The sequence below is a fragment of the Apaloderma vittatum genome, unplaced genomic scaffold (genome assembly GCF_000703405.1).
Source record: "Apaloderma vittatum isolate BGI_N311 unplaced genomic scaffold, ASM70340v1 scaffold5534, whole genome shotgun sequence".
NCBI lineage: Eukaryota > Metazoa > Chordata > Aves > Trogoniformes > Trogonidae > Apaloderma > Apaloderma vittatum.
Window position 1 is genome coordinate 31,346 of NW_009711124.1, and position 19,276 is coordinate 50,621.

The 19,276-nt window shown below is 43.4% G+C and overlaps 1 protein-coding gene across 1 annotated transcript; it reads right to left on the reverse strand.

Annotated features, from left to right (window-relative positions):
- Positions 1 to 1,607: 1,607 nt before the first annotated feature.
- Positions 1,608 to 18,011, reverse strand: VIPR1 (vasoactive intestinal peptide receptor 1). The gene is made up of 7 exons (XM_009867549.1): positions 17,864 to 18,011; positions 15,798 to 15,858; positions 13,323 to 13,392; positions 9,923 to 10,014; positions 3,989 to 4,118; positions 3,211 to 3,252; positions 1,608 to 1,813 (listed from the first exon to the last, which is right to left on the reverse strand). Exons 1-7 carry the CDS (start codon positions 18,000 to 18,002, stop codon positions 1,622 to 1,624), a joined length of 726 nt encoding a protein of 241 aa, XP_009865851.1. The 5' UTR covers positions 18,003 to 18,011; the 3' UTR covers positions 1,608 to 1,621.
- Positions 18,012 to 19,276: the final 1,265 nt, after the last annotated feature.

A 19,276-nucleotide genomic window follows, 5' to 3' on the forward strand; every position in this document is an offset into this window, starting at 1 on the left:
AGTTATTAAGTCCGATTATTAACTGTAGACATGACTTGGGCAGGGATGTCCCACCCCCAGTGTAAAACCAGTGCAGCCCCATTTGATGCAGCTGGGTGGGACACAAACATGAGCATGTGCATCCTTGTGCTATCTTCTAACCAAGTTTGGGATTGTGGGGATTATCTCAAATGCAATAGCCTAGACCATGAGCCATGTGTGATGCCCTGCGAGCTGCCAGCATGTCTGAGCAGGATTCAATTCCATGCCTCTCCTTTGCTCCTCCACCAAGAAAAGAAAAAAAAAATTTCCTGTGGTTTTAACAGGATCAAATAGGGATTGCCCCTATAAGGAAACTAATAGGTCTTCAGAAAAGAAGTAAAATACACATGCACGTCTTAAAGATCTAACAATACCTTCACCAGAGGATGAAAGCTCCTCACAAAAGCTGAAGAAGAAATCAATTTAGCAGCTCCTTCACTCCTTCCTGACTCCTGGAGTGCCAGTTACGAGCTGAGACAACCCTGCTCTGATGAAAGAGATTTTGCTTGCTGCTGTGACGCTAATGTTTTCATCTGGAGAGTGGCTCCTTATGGCAGGTCTGATTCAATTAAGGAGTACAAGGTTCTACATCTCCCTTTCCTGGCAGTGTGGTCTAAGCAAGTGCAAACAAATTACAGGCCAATTGTTTTCCCCTGGTCCCTGATGATCCTGGCTGCGTTAACCCACCAAGATCTGCGAGAGAAGTTAAGAAAGAATGACAAACACAGCCATGCTCCGCTTTTGGCATCTGCATCTGGATTTTGTACATGCAAATCGAGTTTCCCATTCATTGAAAAAGCAACCAAACAGAACACGATGTCATGAACCTAGCGCGGAGCTGTTCCTTTTCAGCAACCTGCTTTTCCAGAGGGCACCCGACGGAGCTTGGAAAGCTTTTGCTAACGAGGATGGTGGGCAATCGACAGGACACCCTGTAGCACCACGGCACCCTCCGAGGGGCTTTCCCAGCGCTGCAGCTTCACCTTCACATGTAACACGCAGAGGTGGGGCCGTGCTCTGGCCTCTCCCCTTCCTGCTCATGTTCCTCCTGTCCCTTCTCCCTGTGTCCCCAACTCTTGCCTTCAGTGCCTTACGATCACCTCTTATCAAAGGGACTTTGGCACATTCATATGTTTGGCTTTTTTTTTCTTTTTTCCCTGCTTCTCCTTCTCTCCTTTACTGGCTCATTTTTATTAAAAAAGTGCAATTTATCTGTTTCAGAGATGCCAGTTCTGGCAAAGCCACCAAGGACTCGAGCTCTCCCCTCCCTTACCCCCCATACTTCATTATTTATGACACATTAGGATCTCCCAGGCTTTCCTTAAGTGACTGGGACCTTTACTCCTGGTTACCAGCCCCTGAGGGCTTGAAACTTAAGAGTTAAAGATCTGAAAAGAGGGAGAGGAAAAGTGTATTTCTCTGCCTCTTGGCTTGTCTGATCTTGTTCTGGATGCCAGTGACTTTTCCAGTTTTATGTCTTCTGTTGGCTCATGCCGAGCATGTCATTTCACAAGGATTTGTCATCGTTTCACAGATTCCTGGGAATCCTTCTGTCTCAGTTTCTCTCTTGGACGCTCAGTGCTTGGAGAACCTCTCCTCATCACACCAGAGAGAATTCAGCCTGGAAGCCAGAGCACCGGCGTGTCTTTGGTGAGCACTTGGTCAGCATGGAGATCTGGGTGCTGAAGTTGGTGCCGTTGCTGCCTAATGAAGGATGGTGATACTTCATGTCCGAGCCCAGGAACCTCTCCAGATGCCACCTCCGCCACTTTCGCTTGAGCTCAGCTTGGACCTAGGCAGTGGAAAGACACGGAAATCAGCAGAGGGGACTGTTTTCTATTGCTCTGACTTGATTGTGTGAGCAGCCCTGGGTGAGCCACCTACCAATGGGCCAGGGATTATTTTATAAAAGTCACAAAACTCAATCTGGTCAAAGCTTTTAACCACACAGAAGAGAGGTGACACTCCGGAGAGTAAAATGCTAGAGCAAGAAATCTCTGAGCTTCAGTAGAAAGATGAGTACAAGCAATATCTTATCTGATACTGTGAAGGTGACAGACTACTTAAATTTAATGGCAACACGTTCTGTTGCCATTAAAGCTGTGCTTTTTTCATAGAAGTTACTAGTTTTTACTCGGGGAGTTTACAGACATCATCTGGTTTGCACTGTCTAGGCTCAAATCCTGAACAAATCTGTCCTCTTCTGCAGCTTTCCAGTCCAATTGTTTTCTAAAATAGTATGAATTAGATAAATTTGCTGTGTCTGAGGAGTTTTGGGATCAGCAAGCACAGGAGTGGTACAGGACAAAAACCTCAGGACTGGAAACACAGGAAAGGCAAGATCAATGCCTGTAAGGTGGAAACACATTCACCTGGCACTGATCTGTGCCTAACAAGTCACGTCAACTCTTATATTGGTTTTGGATCATTAATAAGTGTGTATGGAACTGCTCTGCTCTGCACAGGCTTACTGGCAAAGGTCTCGGCTGGAGCTGGGCTATCTGCCCCTGCATGACGTACACGTGGCACTGGTGTGGCTGAAAGCAGCATCGGAGTTGTGAGAGAGCAAATTGTGATTTTGGATGCTCTTACTCTCATGAGGGAGCTGGAACACAAACCCAGATCACAGCTGCTTTTAGTTTATTGAGCTGAAAGAGCTCCAGCCGACAGCAGCTCCAAGTTTTTAGCTGCTCACACCTACTCGGTAGCCTTCGTGACATGGGTTTGATCAATCCCTGCTGAATTTCTTATGGGCAGATGGAGCATGGTACAAAAATATCCCTGCACTAACCAGATTCCGTCTTGCAGTGGGCCGGATTCTGTGGAGGATTCTTTAAGGTGCTAAGCATGAGTAGGGCTTAAAGATGGGCTTTATCCTCCCCTGCTGAAGGTGGTCCTTTTGCATCAGAGTTTATGCACCGTCATAAGGGAGTTCTGCTGACGCTGCCTCATGAGTAAAGGGCAGCGCAATACTAAAGCGTGCACAAAAGTCTTAACACATTTATTAATTGCATGGGAAACCATCAGGCAATTGGTTCAGTTGTTTTTCTAGAGTGAGCGATTGGACTTGGATGTTCCCCCTGCCCAGACATGACAACGTCAGGAATGGGACACTTCTCCACCCACTCTCCATGAGCATTCCATTTGCCTTAGCTGCAAACATTAACCAGACTATAGTGTTGATCTTACCTCTCCGTTGAGAAAACAGTACAGAACAGCCACCACGAATCCCTGGGGGAGAGAATAGGCTTTTAGAACCTTGCAAACTTACCCTAGCATTGAAAAAAGGACAGACTGTCAGAGACTGCTAAGGTGCCCCTTAGAAACCACCTGATTGCATTTTCCCTCCATAAGGAGCAGGGGAAGACTGGCTAAGGCAACTCACTACAGATATGAGTTTAAAGTTTGCTCCAGGTTTGGTGTTCAAAGCCATCAGCCATCAGCTCTAAGGGGCACTTGGTCATTCAAACTGGGGTATTAAAGGCAACTGGATGGGTTACCAGACCCAACTTTCAGGTCCTGTCAGCTGAAACTGTTGGTCACTGGTGCATCAGTAAGGTCAGAACAATCTTAGGCATGGTATAGGGCTAAACTGTTAATGACCAGAAAGACACTCCTCCCAAAGCTGATTTATCTTATCTTACACCATGTCAGTAATATATAAACGGAACTGAGGTGCTCATTTTTCTCCCTTAAGAACAAAATATGTCCCAGGTGACTAAGATATTGAGGTATATTTTCTTTTCAGTTGCTTAAACTAACAAGAGAAAGTCTTCTTCTGGAATCCTAGGAGGTAAAATACGTAATTATTTTCCATACTGGTCAATCTGGAATGAGTAGATTTTTCCCCAAGGGTACATCCAGGAAAAATCCAGCTCACAGGTTTGCTTTTCCCCTAGTCCAACCTGTAACACTTCTCCCTGCTGACAGACTTGGTGACTGACTGGTGGCCCAAAGGGTGGCTTACCTGGAACGACCCAACCACAAGCTCAAAAACCAGCTTAACTTCTGCTTTGAAATTGTCAGGGAAGAAAGCAAACATGATGTAGTGAATGCCAAAGAGAGGGATCAGCAGCAAGGTGGACTTGGCCAGCCTCCTGTTGGAAAGACAAACATGAGTCACAAGGGGAGAGGGAAGTGGAGCTGATGAGAAATCCTGCATCTGAGCCCTACGCAACCCCAAAACTTTAATCTGCTGCAGTACACATTTGCTGATTACCTGGATCATGATGGTATTGTCTGTATTGTGCGTGTTAAGTGCCTTTGTTTACCCTTAAGAGATGTGATATGGGGCACTTACCCTGTGGTCCTGGAACATCCACCCTACCAACAGCAGCCTTGAGTGAGGCAGCCTCAGGAGGCTGCCCTTGCCCAGAGAGAAGTGTCTGGGATACAGCAAAATGGAAGGTGTGGAGATAGCTCCTCACAGCCTAACCTCACCAAGAATCCTTTGATGACCTGAGCTGGGATTCAACAACACGTGGAGGTGGACGCTCAGCTGGGCACAGTCACTGTGTGGCACTTCAAACTAACCAAGGACCGTGCTGGGAACATTTCTGCAGGCTTGCTTTCCTCCTTGTTAGCAGCTTTCTTGTAAAAGTGTATGTGCCTCCAGCTATGACCAGCCCTGGATTATTTCTCCTTGGCCCACAGACTGCAGATGGCTGGTGAGTCCAGATGTGGTGACAACATAAAATGTGACATATTTACTCCTGGCAACTTCAATGAAGGTATTTCCTTCTCCCTTCTTCCCCTCCCACCAGAGGTCTTTTTTCATTTCTACAAGCTAAATCATCATCTTGTGCTGTCTTTGTTTGCTTGGGATTTCTGAAAATTACAGCTTCTGGGAGAGAAATAGTATGTTTAGCTCAGAATAATGACAGGCTATCGCACAATGAATGTCTCCAAAGGAGGGGGATGAGAAGTATTAGCGTTCAATGGCATCAGGTTGGGTAATCAGAGGCCTAATTAGGAAGAGATGATAATTTATTAAATGTAATTATTATTAAAATATAGCTGATGGAAATAAAATGAAATCATGGGCTTAAGGATGCTTATGGAAGTTTTGATTCCCTCAGTCACCATATCCTCCTGTGTCCCCCTCTCCCAGAGGCTTCTGGAGAATCACAGAATCACAGAATGTTAGGGGTTGGAAAAAAACCTTAAACTTAAAAACTTAAAAAATTAAGTTGGAGAAACTTAAACTATGGCTGGGATGTTGGAAATACTTATTCTTCTGTCTCCAAACTCTTCACCTCCCAAATCTCACCAGGCTCAGTCCCCCCAGACCCTCTTCATTTATTTGCCATCTGCATAAGCCCGCTGGGAAGGCTGATGTGCCAGCTTTATGCAGATGATTCTCATCACCGTGTCTCCCAGCAGACCCTTCCAGCTTTCCTTGGACCTGGTCCAATGACAGCTTGACAATAGGGCTGTGGTTGGAGGCTGTGGTTCCCCAGGGAACACCTGCTGGCTGAAAGGCAGCTGGGTGCAACTCATTCCAGGCAAAACGAGTGCCTGAGGGAAGCTGAGGAACTTTCCAGCAATTTCCTTTTCCCACCACTTCCCTCACTAGCAGGCACATCCCTGCTCACAGTCAGGAGATTCAAAATTGGCGTCACCCTGGATATCTTGCTCTGCCAGAGGACTGCTACTGTCATCGATGACCACCAAGGCACCACATTCTTCACTCTTAGAAGGAGCTCTGGCCAGTGTAACCCACACTAGTATGGCCCAGCCCTACTTCCCTCAGCTCCTGACGTGAGAAAACAAGCAGATCACAGTTCAGTGAACATCAGTACTGGCTTTGCAGAGACCTCTCCTATCTCCCCAGTCAGGAGAATTCAAGAACAATCAACCTGGAGGAGATCAATGCGATGCCACCTTTGGGTACCATATTCACAGAGACACTGGTTGCAACCTCCAAAGGATTACAAAATTTTATCTTATCATTGCAGACAATATCAGAGTATCAGTTATAGCATTTTCCCTCCTGGCTGAACTGTGGCAATGAAAAGGGCGTAAATGCTAAACCTTAGGAGCCCCCTCCTCCAGTTTGCACAAACCAGTCTCTTGCTTCTAGCACTGAGCTTCCTCAAATATATTGAGTGATGCTTTAGAACTTGGTTTGGCTTCAAAGCAAGGGTCCTATGGTCTAGCCTTGTGACTAGACTCTCCCCACTAAAAACTGTAATGAGGAAAATCATCTTCCCCAGCTGAAGTGCATTTTTTTTCCCAGGAAGATAAAGCCTATGAAGAACTGCTTGGGAGATTGTCCAAAGCTGGTTAAAGCTACCTGCTGAAAGCCAAAGCTTCTCAAAAAACTCATTACTTCCACTTCCAGCACAGGGTGCACTTCTTAGACCTACCCTCTCTGACAAATATACATGGTGGCGGGTTATTTAGGGAAAACACATCTCCACTGAACCTACTAGTCTCTTTGGGAGCTGGATAAGAGTGAACCAACATTTTAGTCATGCTCCTTGAACACATAGCGGAAAAGTTACCCAGAAAACTTTGATGATAATATTGATCGTTGAACATGTGCAGAATGAAAAACAGATTAATTTTGCTCAAGATTTCTGAAGACAAGTTCTGTTGGAAATATTGCTGTCCCATTCTTGCACACGGCTCTGTCATTTCCAGAAAATTGTCTTGGGAGACTTGTTTTCACAGTTTTCAGTACATTAAAGCCCAGTTCACTGTCTGTAGCATTAATGAGTGTGTCAGAAATGCACCTGAACTTCCAGCCTGCAGCTAAACTGAAACCGGTCGGAATTGAACAATGCTGTCAACATGTCAACATGTTATTTTTTTTTTTAATGAAATAAACAATATACAATAAACAAGAGAAGGAGGGAGAAATGCGAATGAGAGATCCCTGATGTTGTTAGTTTAAAACACATTTTTATCTCAGGTTCGATAGGAGGAACTGCGGTGATATGCTCCCCCAGCAACCTGACCTTTATTTCCCCACTGAATTGGTAAATGGATGCATCGATGAGAGCACAAAAGCCAAGGGCAGGTTTGAGCAATGCACCCACCTAACCACTGCACTGGCCAACGTCCAACTCAAGCTAAATTTGGAAGAAGCTGACATCTGTATAGTCGATATGCAAATACGACTATGAGTCAATCATTTTACTCCATCAATAGCGAACAGCCCAGGGCCTGTTGAGCTCTCCTGCACGGCAGCGGGCTGCACGCCAGGATCTCCCCTGGAGTAGGGATGACTCTCAAGGTTACTCCTCAAGGTTGAGAGAGTCCTTGCCACCACAGATTCTCGGTAAGTGATTAATAGCATGTTAAACTTGGAAACCTTCACTAAGTGACATGAAGGATTCATTTTGCATACGTAATCCTTTAGAAGTAAACTGTGGAACCAAGTCTGGAACTAGGACTGGATTCGGCCACATCTAGACTTCACTCAGAGGATGAATTCATAAAGCAAAAGGGTCCACTTTGAACCTCATGACTCAACAGGGGTTTTTTCTTGCTCTTTGCAACTCTTCCATTTGACATACACCGTTGACCAAGCCTGAGACTAAGACTGGACTTACCCACCCCTAAGCTCCATTAGGAGTTTAGAAAGCAAGGGGGTCCACTCTGAACCTTGTGACTCAACAAGATGGTCTCCCTAACAGTTTTGTCTGACCCTGTCCTTTACGCAGTAAATAATCAAGTGTATCTTGACATTCGTTCTTGTTAAACCATTGTTACATTTACCATCAAACTTTGTTAAATCACTTTTTTTTATATCAATAAATCTAATGCTACTTCTCTTTTATGAATGAAGGCCATCACTCCATGAACCACAGGAACCCAGACATATCGTCATCAGTAGTTCTTTGCTAAGATCCTTGGGTCCTGCAGGCAACCCCCTGAAGCTAACAGCAGCATTTGAGGTAATAAGAGAGTGACATGTAAAAGGATCCAGGTACCTACAATAGCGGATCGCACACTTAATGGCATTTATTAAAGTGTGTGGAGCCCAGAGGTCTCTACAGACAGCTATCTAAACATTAAAAACTTAGGACCACACTTAGAACCACCCTTGGTGGGATCCAGCCTTCTGGTTAGGGCACTTAATATTCTTTTCCACAGGAAAGTGTGGTGTCTCATGTCTCACCACAGTCAGCACAGTCAACGGAGACTTCCAGATGCCCCAGAGACTCTGGATGGTGGCCAGCTGTCACTGTATAAGGGTACAAGTCTCCCATAGGTCCTGGGTCCTATGTTCCAGGTCCAGGAAAGCATCTCAAATCTCCTAAAGCATCTCATATGGCTTGAACATCTCTAGGTGAGCAACTGATTGATGGAATGTTCTGAGATGGAACTGACATGTTTTTTCTGGGTGGAGGAAAAAGGTGAGGAACGGTAGATGTGAAGCTCTTTTGTACTTCAGCAGGGCCTCCTGTTCGGCAGGCCAGCGTTGGGAAGTCTGTGCTCCTTATTGCCATATTTGTTTACAAGGTGAAGAGAGCTTTCCTGGTGGCTCCCACTTTGTTGGAAAATGTAGAGCAAAAAACCCTGAATCCAAAGCTCAGCACGACCTCTGAGGTAGTCTGGGCATAATCCTTCCTATGCGTGTTGGCAGCACTTCTGCTGGGATGAGCTGGAGCCAACTGCTCCAGGCTGCTGCTTAGTACGAGAACATATTTCAATATGCTGATTTAATCTATGTACCTGGCCAAAGCTGTTGCAATCCTGGGGGTACAAAGAAACAATGCCCAATTGGAAATACATAAGGGGGGTGATAGAAAGCACAAGGTCTGGTAACGTTGGCTTGTGGTGATGACAGAAAATGAGGTAATTGGCTTTGGATGCTGTAGGGAGAAGTTAAGGTCAAATACCGGAATTTCCTTTAATAAATTTGAAAATCTCTTGAGGCAGATGAAATGTTAATTTACCATCACTAGACAGAAAGACTCAGAGTAACTGCTGGTCAGTATTTAAGGACCATACTGGTATTGCCCTCTATCTTACAGAAGGAGGAACTGAGCTCATATTCTTCAGGATACCTAAGCGCATGGCTCCAAGAACAAATGAGATATGTGAGCAATGACCATGTAGACACTGGACTTTTTCCTTTTCAGTTCTCTTTTACTAATCATTTAATGAATGTCTAGGATAGTTGAAGTTCTGAGCCAGAACAGTGGCAAGAATCAAAAAATAAGCCAATCTGAACTTTTATTTTATTTGTATCGAAGCCAGAATAAATCCATGCAGACAGGCAGATTTCTTGCACTTTTAGAAGACTGCAACTGAGACCGGTCTTGGCCACTGAGATAGGTGCTGATCTCACTTGCCTGTTGTTCATTATAAACAGTCCCATTAAGTCAACCTAACATCCCTGAAATAAAAACAAAACTTCTGAGAGAGTGCTACTTCTCCACAGTGAAGGGAAATGCGCTGAATTAATCCACGCTGCTTCAGGGGTCTGCTTTAGGATAAAGAAAATTTGCCACAGATTCTATTGAATGCACTAATCTAGATCTCTCCTTTTCCCTGAAAAAGGGAGCTGACAACAGCTAATTTAGAAATCAAAGCCTGTATACTGTGGACAGCTACCCTTTGATCTCCATCATGGTCTTTCTGCCTTCAGAATCCAATCAATATTGAACATGCAAAGAAAAAACCTATTTTGTTTCATGATTTTTACTGTTGCTCTCACTTCTTCATCACTAAGCCCAGGACAAAGCCTTCTTGCCTGTCTTTTCAGATTGACATAAAACATGCCCAGCCATTTTAGCAAATGCCCCATTTAATGATTTCTGATTGGCTTTAATCCATTAATACTCGATTCTGACCAGTGCAGAGAGATGCAAAAAAAGGAACTAACAGCCAAATAGTTTTCCTCAAAAAGCCCCACACAACACAGTTGAACAAGTCTAGGACTTACGAGTATTGGCTGGTTTCATTGTGTCCAACATCTGGAGAATGCAACTTCTGGACTAAGATACGGATGATGCAGATGAAGAGGATGAAGTTCACCTGTTGGGATGGGGAGAAAGGAAATACAGAGAGAGATAAAACATTTGTGTTTTCCTCCAGTCGAAAGAGCCCATCGTTAGAGGGGAATTCCTTTCACTGCAATATATTTGCCATGGAACAAGCTGTTGTTAAAAAGCCATGAGCAGAGAACCCCACTCTGGGAGCACATAGTAAACCGACACAGGATGGCAGCCATCTTGGGCCTGACATCAGCCTGCTTGGGACTTTGTGTCATACATCCCAAGTATGATGATGTCAAACCCATAGAGCACAGCTATGCACGACGTCCTGCTGCGAGGGGGAGTGCCGACGACAGGGCGGGCAAAGAGCCTTGGGAGTGAGCGGAGCGACGGACATCAAAAGCCCTCGAGAGACGGTGACATGGGACCGGCTGCTGAACATGTCAACAACTGAGGCGATGAGCCAAGAAAACCAAACCAAAACACAAAGCGGTATCCACTCAAGCGGACTTCTGCTCAGTGCTGTGGGGCTTGTCTTCTCTGGAGAGAAGCCAGAGACCTTGTTTAGCAAGGGACAGACCTCACCAAAACAGCAGAGAACATTGTCTCCTAGGATGTTAAACCAGAGGAATCTAGCTAATACGTAGGATTTAGATGGTGCTTTTCAGTCAAAGTGCTCCATCAGCATACTCAGGCAAAGTCAACCTTATTTAATATCAAAAGCATAGAGCTAGGAATGGCAATTTCATAGAAACAAATAATTATAGAATGGTTTGGGTTGGAAGATACAGCTTTGAACCTATAATGATATTTATATTATTTATTTACATTTATATGTTTAGAATTATAGAATCATGGAATGTTTTGGGTTGGGAGGGACCTTAAAGATCACCTAGTTCCAACCCCCCTGCCATGAGCTGGGACTCCTCCCGCTTGACCACGTTGCTCAGAGCCTCATCCAATCTGGCCTTGAACACTTCCAAGGAGGGAGAAATTTGTTTGAGTGATTTCCTAATGGCATGCAGTAGATGGCATAAACTGAATACAAATCTACTCACTGTTAAGGTCCTATCCATTGAATCATGCTGTTACTCATGCAACATACACACTAGAAAGTGATGACAGGTTTTTGTGGACTTAGTTTAGTTTTAGTTTGGTATGCAACTTCTTTCTTTATCCTTTTATCGTTAGCAAATGCACAAATGATTCTGATTTTTAGAGACTTAAAGGCTGGAAGGGATTGTGTGACCCAGCCAATCTGATTTCCTGCAAAACCAGATTGTAAAATTTCCTCCAGCAATTCCTACATTTATCTCAGCAACAGGTGAGTGAAGGAGACTGAAGCACATCTCTCATTTGGACAATCCCACTTTTTTCAAAGGCTATGAGTGAATAGAAACTAATCGTATTTCTCGGTTATGATATATTGCTTAATCACTTCTTTATCTATCTCGTACCATTTATCATAGTTACTGTTCACATTTATTTGCTTATAAAAACGGTTTTGCGTCTGACTTGGTGGCAAGTAAAATTTATTTGTTCAAACTCGTATTATCTAGATCAATTACTCTAATGAGCATTGATAGCGCACAAGATGCAGCACTGAAGGTAAGATCAGAGCAGTTAAATACTGACTTTGCTGGCTTGTGGTGGTCAAGCGCAAACATGGACATAGGACAGTGGTGGGTCAGACAGAGTGTGGTTTACAGGCTTAGAACAGTCTTAACATTGCATAGTGGAAGATACGGCCATCAGGCTACTGGAGAAGTAGTTTATTTTTCAGTCTAGGGTATAATCAAAGGCAGATCAAACACTTGATCTGTTCCCAGTGCTTAATATTTTATATATGGTATATATCTTTTATATCTATCTATCTATCCATCCATTCATCTATCCATCTAACTAATATATATTTTTTTCCTTCCACTGAGATCTCTGCTTTATTCCCGTGGATATGGAGTAAAAGCTGCATCCCTCCCTGAAGAAACCTGCTGTTCATCAGGTAGCGGCTATCATGCCCTTCCTCTTTGTGACAGATTTATAAGATATATGCAGAAGGAAAATCAGAAATTGCTGCATAAATTTTGTCTGGCAACCAAAAAATGATTAACTGGCCAAAAGAAAATACAGACTCATTGATCCGAGGAGAATAGGGTGTATTTCTTGAGCAGAATGTTATCTAGGGAAACGGAAAATACTATCTATAGCTTCCTATGATGATATAAATATTTTGAAATATGTCATCTAAGTACTGTATTTCTTCTCAGTGAGGTGAACAGAGTAAGATATAATTATTCAAACTGTTGTAGTCTGGAATCCCTGTATGACAAATGCTACAGAAAAATATTCTTGTAAAGGTCATAACGTATGCGGAATAAGAAGAATGCATGTCTAAGAAAAGATTTGTTTAAAACAGATATATTTGGTTTGATTTCTAATGTATTCTTTTTCTTCCCTTTCCACATACTTGCCTTCACTTAAGAAAACTCAAAGCAAGTTTAACTCTAGTTCATTAGATTTTAAGTTTTGGCTTGATACCTGACAGAGAAAACACGTAATATTCAACAAGGACGGAAGGACTCAGAGTTCTCCAGGAGTGTCATGGTTTCTGTGGTTAAAATTGATCATATCCAGACAAGTCAAGCACTTCTGTTGATTTATCTGGAAATCAGCCAATCTTCTCAAGAACTTATTTTAAAAATATGTAGCTGAACTCCAAGTTTGTACTGGATGCTGTAACAAGAGGCAAACACCTGCAAGAATTCATCTCTCTTTTTATCTAGGTAGAGATTTATGGTAGGACTGATCCCATTTTACTTTCTAGTGTCAACATCTACAACCTGAACAAGTCAGCCTGGGTTCTGCATGTGGTCAGCTCAGAGAAACAAAAACATCCGTGGCACAATCTGTCTGACCTAATTTAGACAACCGCTGATTCATTAGACAAGACGAGACTTTCCTGGATCTCTAACCACATTCCTCAACCTCTGGCTACACACACCTGTGGCTACTACACCAGAGTGCCCAGGACAACTAGCTGAGATGGAAGTGGTCAAAGTTAAAACAAACCTGCTTTGCCTGCCTAGTCACTCAAACTCTTCCCATGGTCAATGCTTAAAGGTACAGTTCATCTTCAATGAATCGTTAAGGTTGGAAAAGACCTCTAAGTTCATCGAGCTTTGAAGGTGACCTTCCTCATCCTAAGACAGGCATTCAATATATAGTGGGATTTTTATCTGTCAGCACATTTTCTGTGGACATTCGTAGAAGATTTCTCGACGCCCCTTTACCTCCCGCTCTTAGTGTCAAGAATGGCTTTGCAGCCAGCAGAATATGCTGATACTTTACCAAAATAGACACCAAAATAGGAGTTTTAATGATCCACCAGAATGGGGATTCCACTATTTCCTCCCAGCACCTAAAAAGAAACAAAATCAGACTTAAAATATTAAGCAAAGCAAGCAACTGTGTAACCTTTTCAGATGCTTGGCTCCCCTAAATACTATTTATAGCTACGCTAGGTTACATGAGGAGGGCTAAACCTGGCGTGCATGAACTGGGAAGGGCTAAAGACTTGATTTACAGTGGTTTTGAGCACTGGTAGGTACCAACTGCCCCAGATACAATGCTGTGAGCTCTTCTCCCCTTGGTAATGGAATGGGCTGGAGGATGTTATGTCAGGGTCAATGTGGAGGCAGATGGTGATTCGCTTACATTCTCCTACACAGAGGTCTGCTACAAAAAAGCGCTATCAAAACTGCAGATCCGTGATATCTCCAACGCTACCCACCATCATAGATGGTGGGTTTTTTTAATCAAATTGTATCATCATTGGTGCAACTGGCACCATCAGAAGCGAAACCAACCAGCCCCTTCTGAAAAAGATGACAGACATAACCCCCCAGCCTATTTAGCTAGCTGCATCTGAGTTATGGACCTAGTCAGAAAAGTCCGTAGGGTCCAGGGTGTGATTTGTTTTATCCTGAAGTCAGAATTGTCTGCAAACCACACCACCCACGTGGGTTATCTGACATTATATTTTTAAAGCCAACAAGATGACAGAATAAGAATGACGCGGAAAGATTAATAATGCTTGGGACACGTTTATCTGCAGACCTCACAAGAGTCAGGTGATGACAGAATGTGCTTTTTTAGGAGAGCATTAATTAAAATTGGTCCGCATCTGGGTTAGAAATAAATTAATGGAACCTGCTGTGGACAGTTTCATCTGGGTTCAGCTGATCTCATTCAAAACGTTGACAGCACAGGTAACAGTAGGTGAAGGAAGGCACTTCTAGGGCACAGATCCTGAGACCTATTTTAGGCATCAGCTTTAGGATGAAAAGAATTGCACTCCATGTACTAAAATTCCACTGGCGATAAAAGGAGACTTGAGCCAATTGCTCGCATACAGATGTTTATATTCAGTTGGGTGCACAACACCTTTTCATTTAGAATTAAAGTGGTCCTAATTATGTCGAGTGCAATTCATTTTTAAAATAAATTCAGGCCATCTGAATGAAGGTCACTTTAATTTGGAGTTAGAATGTTTAAACAGAGGCTTAATGTTGTTTAACCAATCTTACATAATTAGGTTTTATTTAATCTGGATTAATTTCCTGTAATTTTTCTCTGTAGGTAGTTTTAGCCTGGAAAAAAAAAATCTACGTTGGTTATTAGCATATCCTGTAAATTCACGCTCTGTTTTACTTGGCATGAAAATGTAGAGCTTTAAAGCCTCCAGAAAATGCAAAGAAGTCTGTATTTTTATTAAGAATTGCTGGAGCTGACTGGGAATATGCAGTAAGAAGAATTGGTATTCAGACTGGTTAAATCCTTTGGTCTCTATCTCATTGTAGAGGTTATTTATTAACAGAGTAAATAAGGTCAGCTTTATGCAGATAGAGTAAAACCATAAAAAGTCAGCAGCCCTCAGGAAATGCGTTAGCATGACTATAAATCAAAAATGCAATGAGAAATCTGAGCCGCTTCTCTTCCTGAAATAAGGACAAATCAGGACACATTTGGAGACGGAGAATGCACGGGAGAAAACAGAGTTAACCATATGCTGCTGCAAATGCAAGAAGCAAGGGCATGCACAGTCTGTACATAATAAGCACCTGATTCTGTAACTCTCTTGAGTGTTTTTTCATAAAAGTCTTCCCAATTATAATAGTTTGACTGCTTGACTGAAAGCACGAAGGAGGACTGCAGGATCGGATCCTATTTACTTGCACATACCCTTGATATCTGCCTCGTTTACTTAGCTGTGCTCTACCTGCTGCTTATAGAAAATATCAAAGGCTGCTGCTAGGTTATAGAGGATGAAAACCAGATCCTAAGATCTGCCTAGGGGGAAAAAAAAAGAAAAGAAAAGTGGTTTTAGATTTTTTCACTGATGGGTGTGTTGATTAAGTACCTGCTTCATGAGTATATTTAGGATCATTTCTGCAGGGTGCAAAGCTCTGCTCTGAGCAGGGGGCAGCTGCTCCACGAGCATCTTTGTCATACGCAGGGTCACGATGCTAAACAGGACCATTAGAGTCTGTAAATACCCGTAAAGTCCCTGTAAATACCCTAAGTAAGGGATTGGGAAACAAAATGGATGAGTGACTGGCCAAGTTGTCATGAACTGTGTGAGACCTTGTCAGTGAGACCTTGGAGCCTTTCCCAGTTCATGGTGGCAGGGAAAACCTCTGCTCTGCTCTGGCGGCCATTGGGGTCAGGAGAGGATGGCTGGGTTACTAAACCTGCAGAGCTTCCCTTGGCCACTCTCGGAGGTCAAGAATCAGAAAGGAAAGATAACTGAGCACACAGGCTTACCCAACGTCGAAAAAGTAAATCCTGACAATAGTCCAAGCAGTGATGAACACAGAGGGGGCACCTGAAGAGAGAAGAGTTAGTGTTAAATGTCAGGAATAACTATCAACATTTTCAGGGCTGTTCCCCTCCAGTCTCCATCCATCCTAAGGGACCAAAGTGATGTGTTCTCTCAAGAGTGGAGAAAAGTTCACGTTTTCAACACACGCCAAGCAAGCAACATGTTGCCTTTCTCTCCCACCTATCTTCTGAAATGAGTCTCCTGCAACTTCTCCCTAGTAGATTGATCTTCCTGTTGTCGTGCCTACATAAAACCTTCTGATGGTGCAACACAAGGAATACGAGTCACTTTGAACATCTACAGCGTGGACACCTGTATCTAAGCCAGTCACCACAGGCTCTCTAGTATCGATGGGGAGAAATATGTACTTCTGACACACAGGTCATCTGAGCTACTTCAGATGCTTCTTTAGGACAAGAAATATGCCTTTGGACTCCCTTGACGGTATTGCCTGGGTCTCCACCAACTATAAAGGGAGACTGGAGTGACAAGTTTCCATGCAGATGTCTACACCTGGCCAGATGAGCTTGCCTCTGCTTCTGATTCCATGATCTTCTGCCTGACTAGGGTGGTCTTGTTCCATCCTTGTGCTGCTTCTTTTCTCTGTCTCTTTTCTTTGATTAGATTTACATTAGAAATACTGCAGGAAGGACATACCACTTTGCCCCATGTTAGTCACAGTATTGTGTGTTTATTACTGGTGATTTTGGAGTGGAACAGTAATAAAACCAGTAAGAACTGCAATGAGTGCATCCAAATTATTAATTCCTGCATAATCCATTTCAGATCCATCACTGATGTTCTTACAAATGGTGGATGGCCAAAAGGCCAAAAACATCCTTCAAGCACCTATCATTTTCTTGTCCTTCTTCACTCAAGCAACTTCATAACGCATTATGTGCGCAAGAGATTTACTTTGATTTAGAATCACCAGCTTCGTGCATTTTTCTTTAAAACCCCCCAGCTCTAGTGTGCCGAAAGAAAGGGTATCTCTGCACAAGGCAGGTTTAAAGAAGGTCTAACCTGATTAACTGCATTTGAAACAAGGCCTGCTAACATCATCTCTTCTACTCGTAGCAGGGAGAATCATTTCTCTTCTGCAGAGTGAACCCAAGCGTAACTCCTGTCACTTTCAGTGGAAGTTACTCTACAGCTAACTGATCAAATTCTGAGTTCAGGCACACCCCTGTATGTGACATAATTTTTTTTAAATTTTATTTTCAAGGTTCTTCCCTGTTCTGATTATTTCTGAGATTCAGCTATTGAGAGCATGCAACATTTTTCTTACTTATACATAAACCTTCAGCTAAATGGCTTAAAGTGGAAAAGAGAACTCTGTTTCCTCTTTGGAGAAAGATGATCTGGTAGGATTAAACTGCATGAGTTAGTGAAGAGTTTAACCCTGTCTTCCTTGATGTTTCCTTATTTTATTTTGTACTGTATTGTTTCATTATTTCATTTTATTTATGTGATTGAGACTAAATACACATTAAAGCTGGAGAAAACCACAAATGCAGTAAGCAGAAGGTTATCAGCACTAGCACACGGGTGGTGGGATCTCAGCATAGTTAGGTGGCCTGAATTAAGCAGGACAAGGAGAGTGACTGGCTACACTGTCTGGTTCAGCCCAGGGGTCTTGCTTTGCTGGGATCCATCCTTATAATTTAAGGTCAACGCATGTTACCAACCTTGGGATCGCAGTCAAGATCAAAGGACTAAATGACTGTACGCACGAATTTCAGTCCTTGAAGACACTAAAGTGCTCAAATATCAGTTAATCTAGCACAAACTAAGTTCTGAAATACCTCTGAAGATTTAGGCTAAAGCTGTTAAACTCCTCTGGCCATCATTTGATGTTGCTCCTGGCTGCAACAACAATTCTTGACAGCAAGGTAACACGCAGGCTAAGCCTCTGTCCCGTCTGAGCCCTGAGATTTGTGGATTAAATTGCTATTAAAAACATCCGTCAAGATCACCTCTTGGCATTCGGTTTTGAGCAGATGCGTACCCCAGCCAATCAAGATGTACCACCAAAAGTACTTCCTCTCTGAAAAGAAGGAGATGACCAGCAGGGTGTGAAGATACAACCCCTCCACCAGGAGCCAGAAGAAGTTGGCCATGACGCAGTACTGGAAGAAAACCATCATGGCTTTGCAGCCTACCTGGAAGGGAAGAAACGAACAGAGGTGAACTGCAGCATGTTTCCACAGTAATCACACCAAATTACCAGTAAACTTTGCTCTGCCCATATCTTTGGGATTGCTTTCTGCACCACCTGAAGCCCTCATGGAATGAGCTCTATGGTGAAAAGCTGAAAGTCCTACCAAGCTTGCTTGGAGCGGGCATGCTTGGCACGCGTCAACTCTTGCATGGAGAGTGCAGCACCCATCCTTCAGTGACTGATTTATGGAGCAGCCAACAAACACTTGGTTCAGCATGATGGAAATGATCTGCACCGGGGAGTAAACAAGAATGGGTGGGAATTTCTTACACTGTTTTTGGTACTAAAGTTGAAGAATGATGCTCTGAGTGGCTTGGGCTTCATGGTCCCCCTCATTGTTCTCAGTGGAGCTGCCTGACAGTATTGCCTGTCTCCCTAATGAAGCCTCTAACTTGAACAAACTGATTCCACAGGATTAAAATAAAATAAAATAAAAAAAATAACATAAAATTCTGCCTTACTTAGCCCTTAAAAGCAAAGTTCAGCTGCAATCACTGGTAGAAACTGAAAAAAATGAAGGGATTTGAGACAGGGATTTGAAGAGGTCCAAGTATACGAAGAATTGTGAATACTCAGAAGAAGAAGAACTAGGATACATATTTTAAAAATAAAAGGTAAGAAGGAGAAGTAGGGTAAACTAATGAGCGTGGATAGATTTGATTGTATTGGAAGGGGAGAGATTTGAAAAGGGCAGGAGGATTGTTTTTCTTCAGGAAATGAATAATTAAACACAGTAACTTGCTGTGTGAGGCTTTCACTGCAGCACAGGTAACGGGAACAGTCAGCTCACAGAAGAATAACTGGGAAATTTCTCTCTGCCACTTCGGGGCCAAACCCAATGCAAAACACTTGAAGGTGGAAGTCAGCTGCCCAAAGAAATATGCCAGCCCTGGCCACTGCCCCAGCATGTGATATAGCCAGGTCCAGCTGCAGCTTTAAAGGAGATTGTCGCATCATTACACACATCCAGGCTGTCCCAGCACCACTGAGGTGTTGATTCAGCAATTTCCTTCAGTGAGCCTGCTGGGGTAACGCCCTGCACCTACAGGTACTGGGGCAAGGGCAGGGCGATCCAGCTGCCAGCCCTCTGCTCAGCAGCTCTTCCCTGGTGCTCTCTGTATGTGCAACATGTGGGATTTAGAGCAATAATTGATTTGCACCCCTAACAAACTCACACGTCCCTCCCGCTCCCCTCTCCTG

Excerpts from the sequence above, each read along its gene's own strand:
- VIPR1 (XM_009867549.1), bottom strand. The coding sequence starts at position 18,002 with ATGATGGTTTTCTTCCAGTACTGCGTCATGGCCAACTTCTTCTGGCTC. Across the intron at positions 10,015-13,322 it reads CTATTTTGGTGTCTATTTTG|GTGAACTTCATCCTCTTCAT; the intron begins GTAAAGTATCAG and ends CCATCCCAACAG. Across the intron at positions 1,814-3,210 it reads ACTGTTTTCTCAACGGAGAG|GTCCAAGCTGAGCTCAAGCG; the intron begins GTAAGATCAACA and ends TCCACTGCCTAG.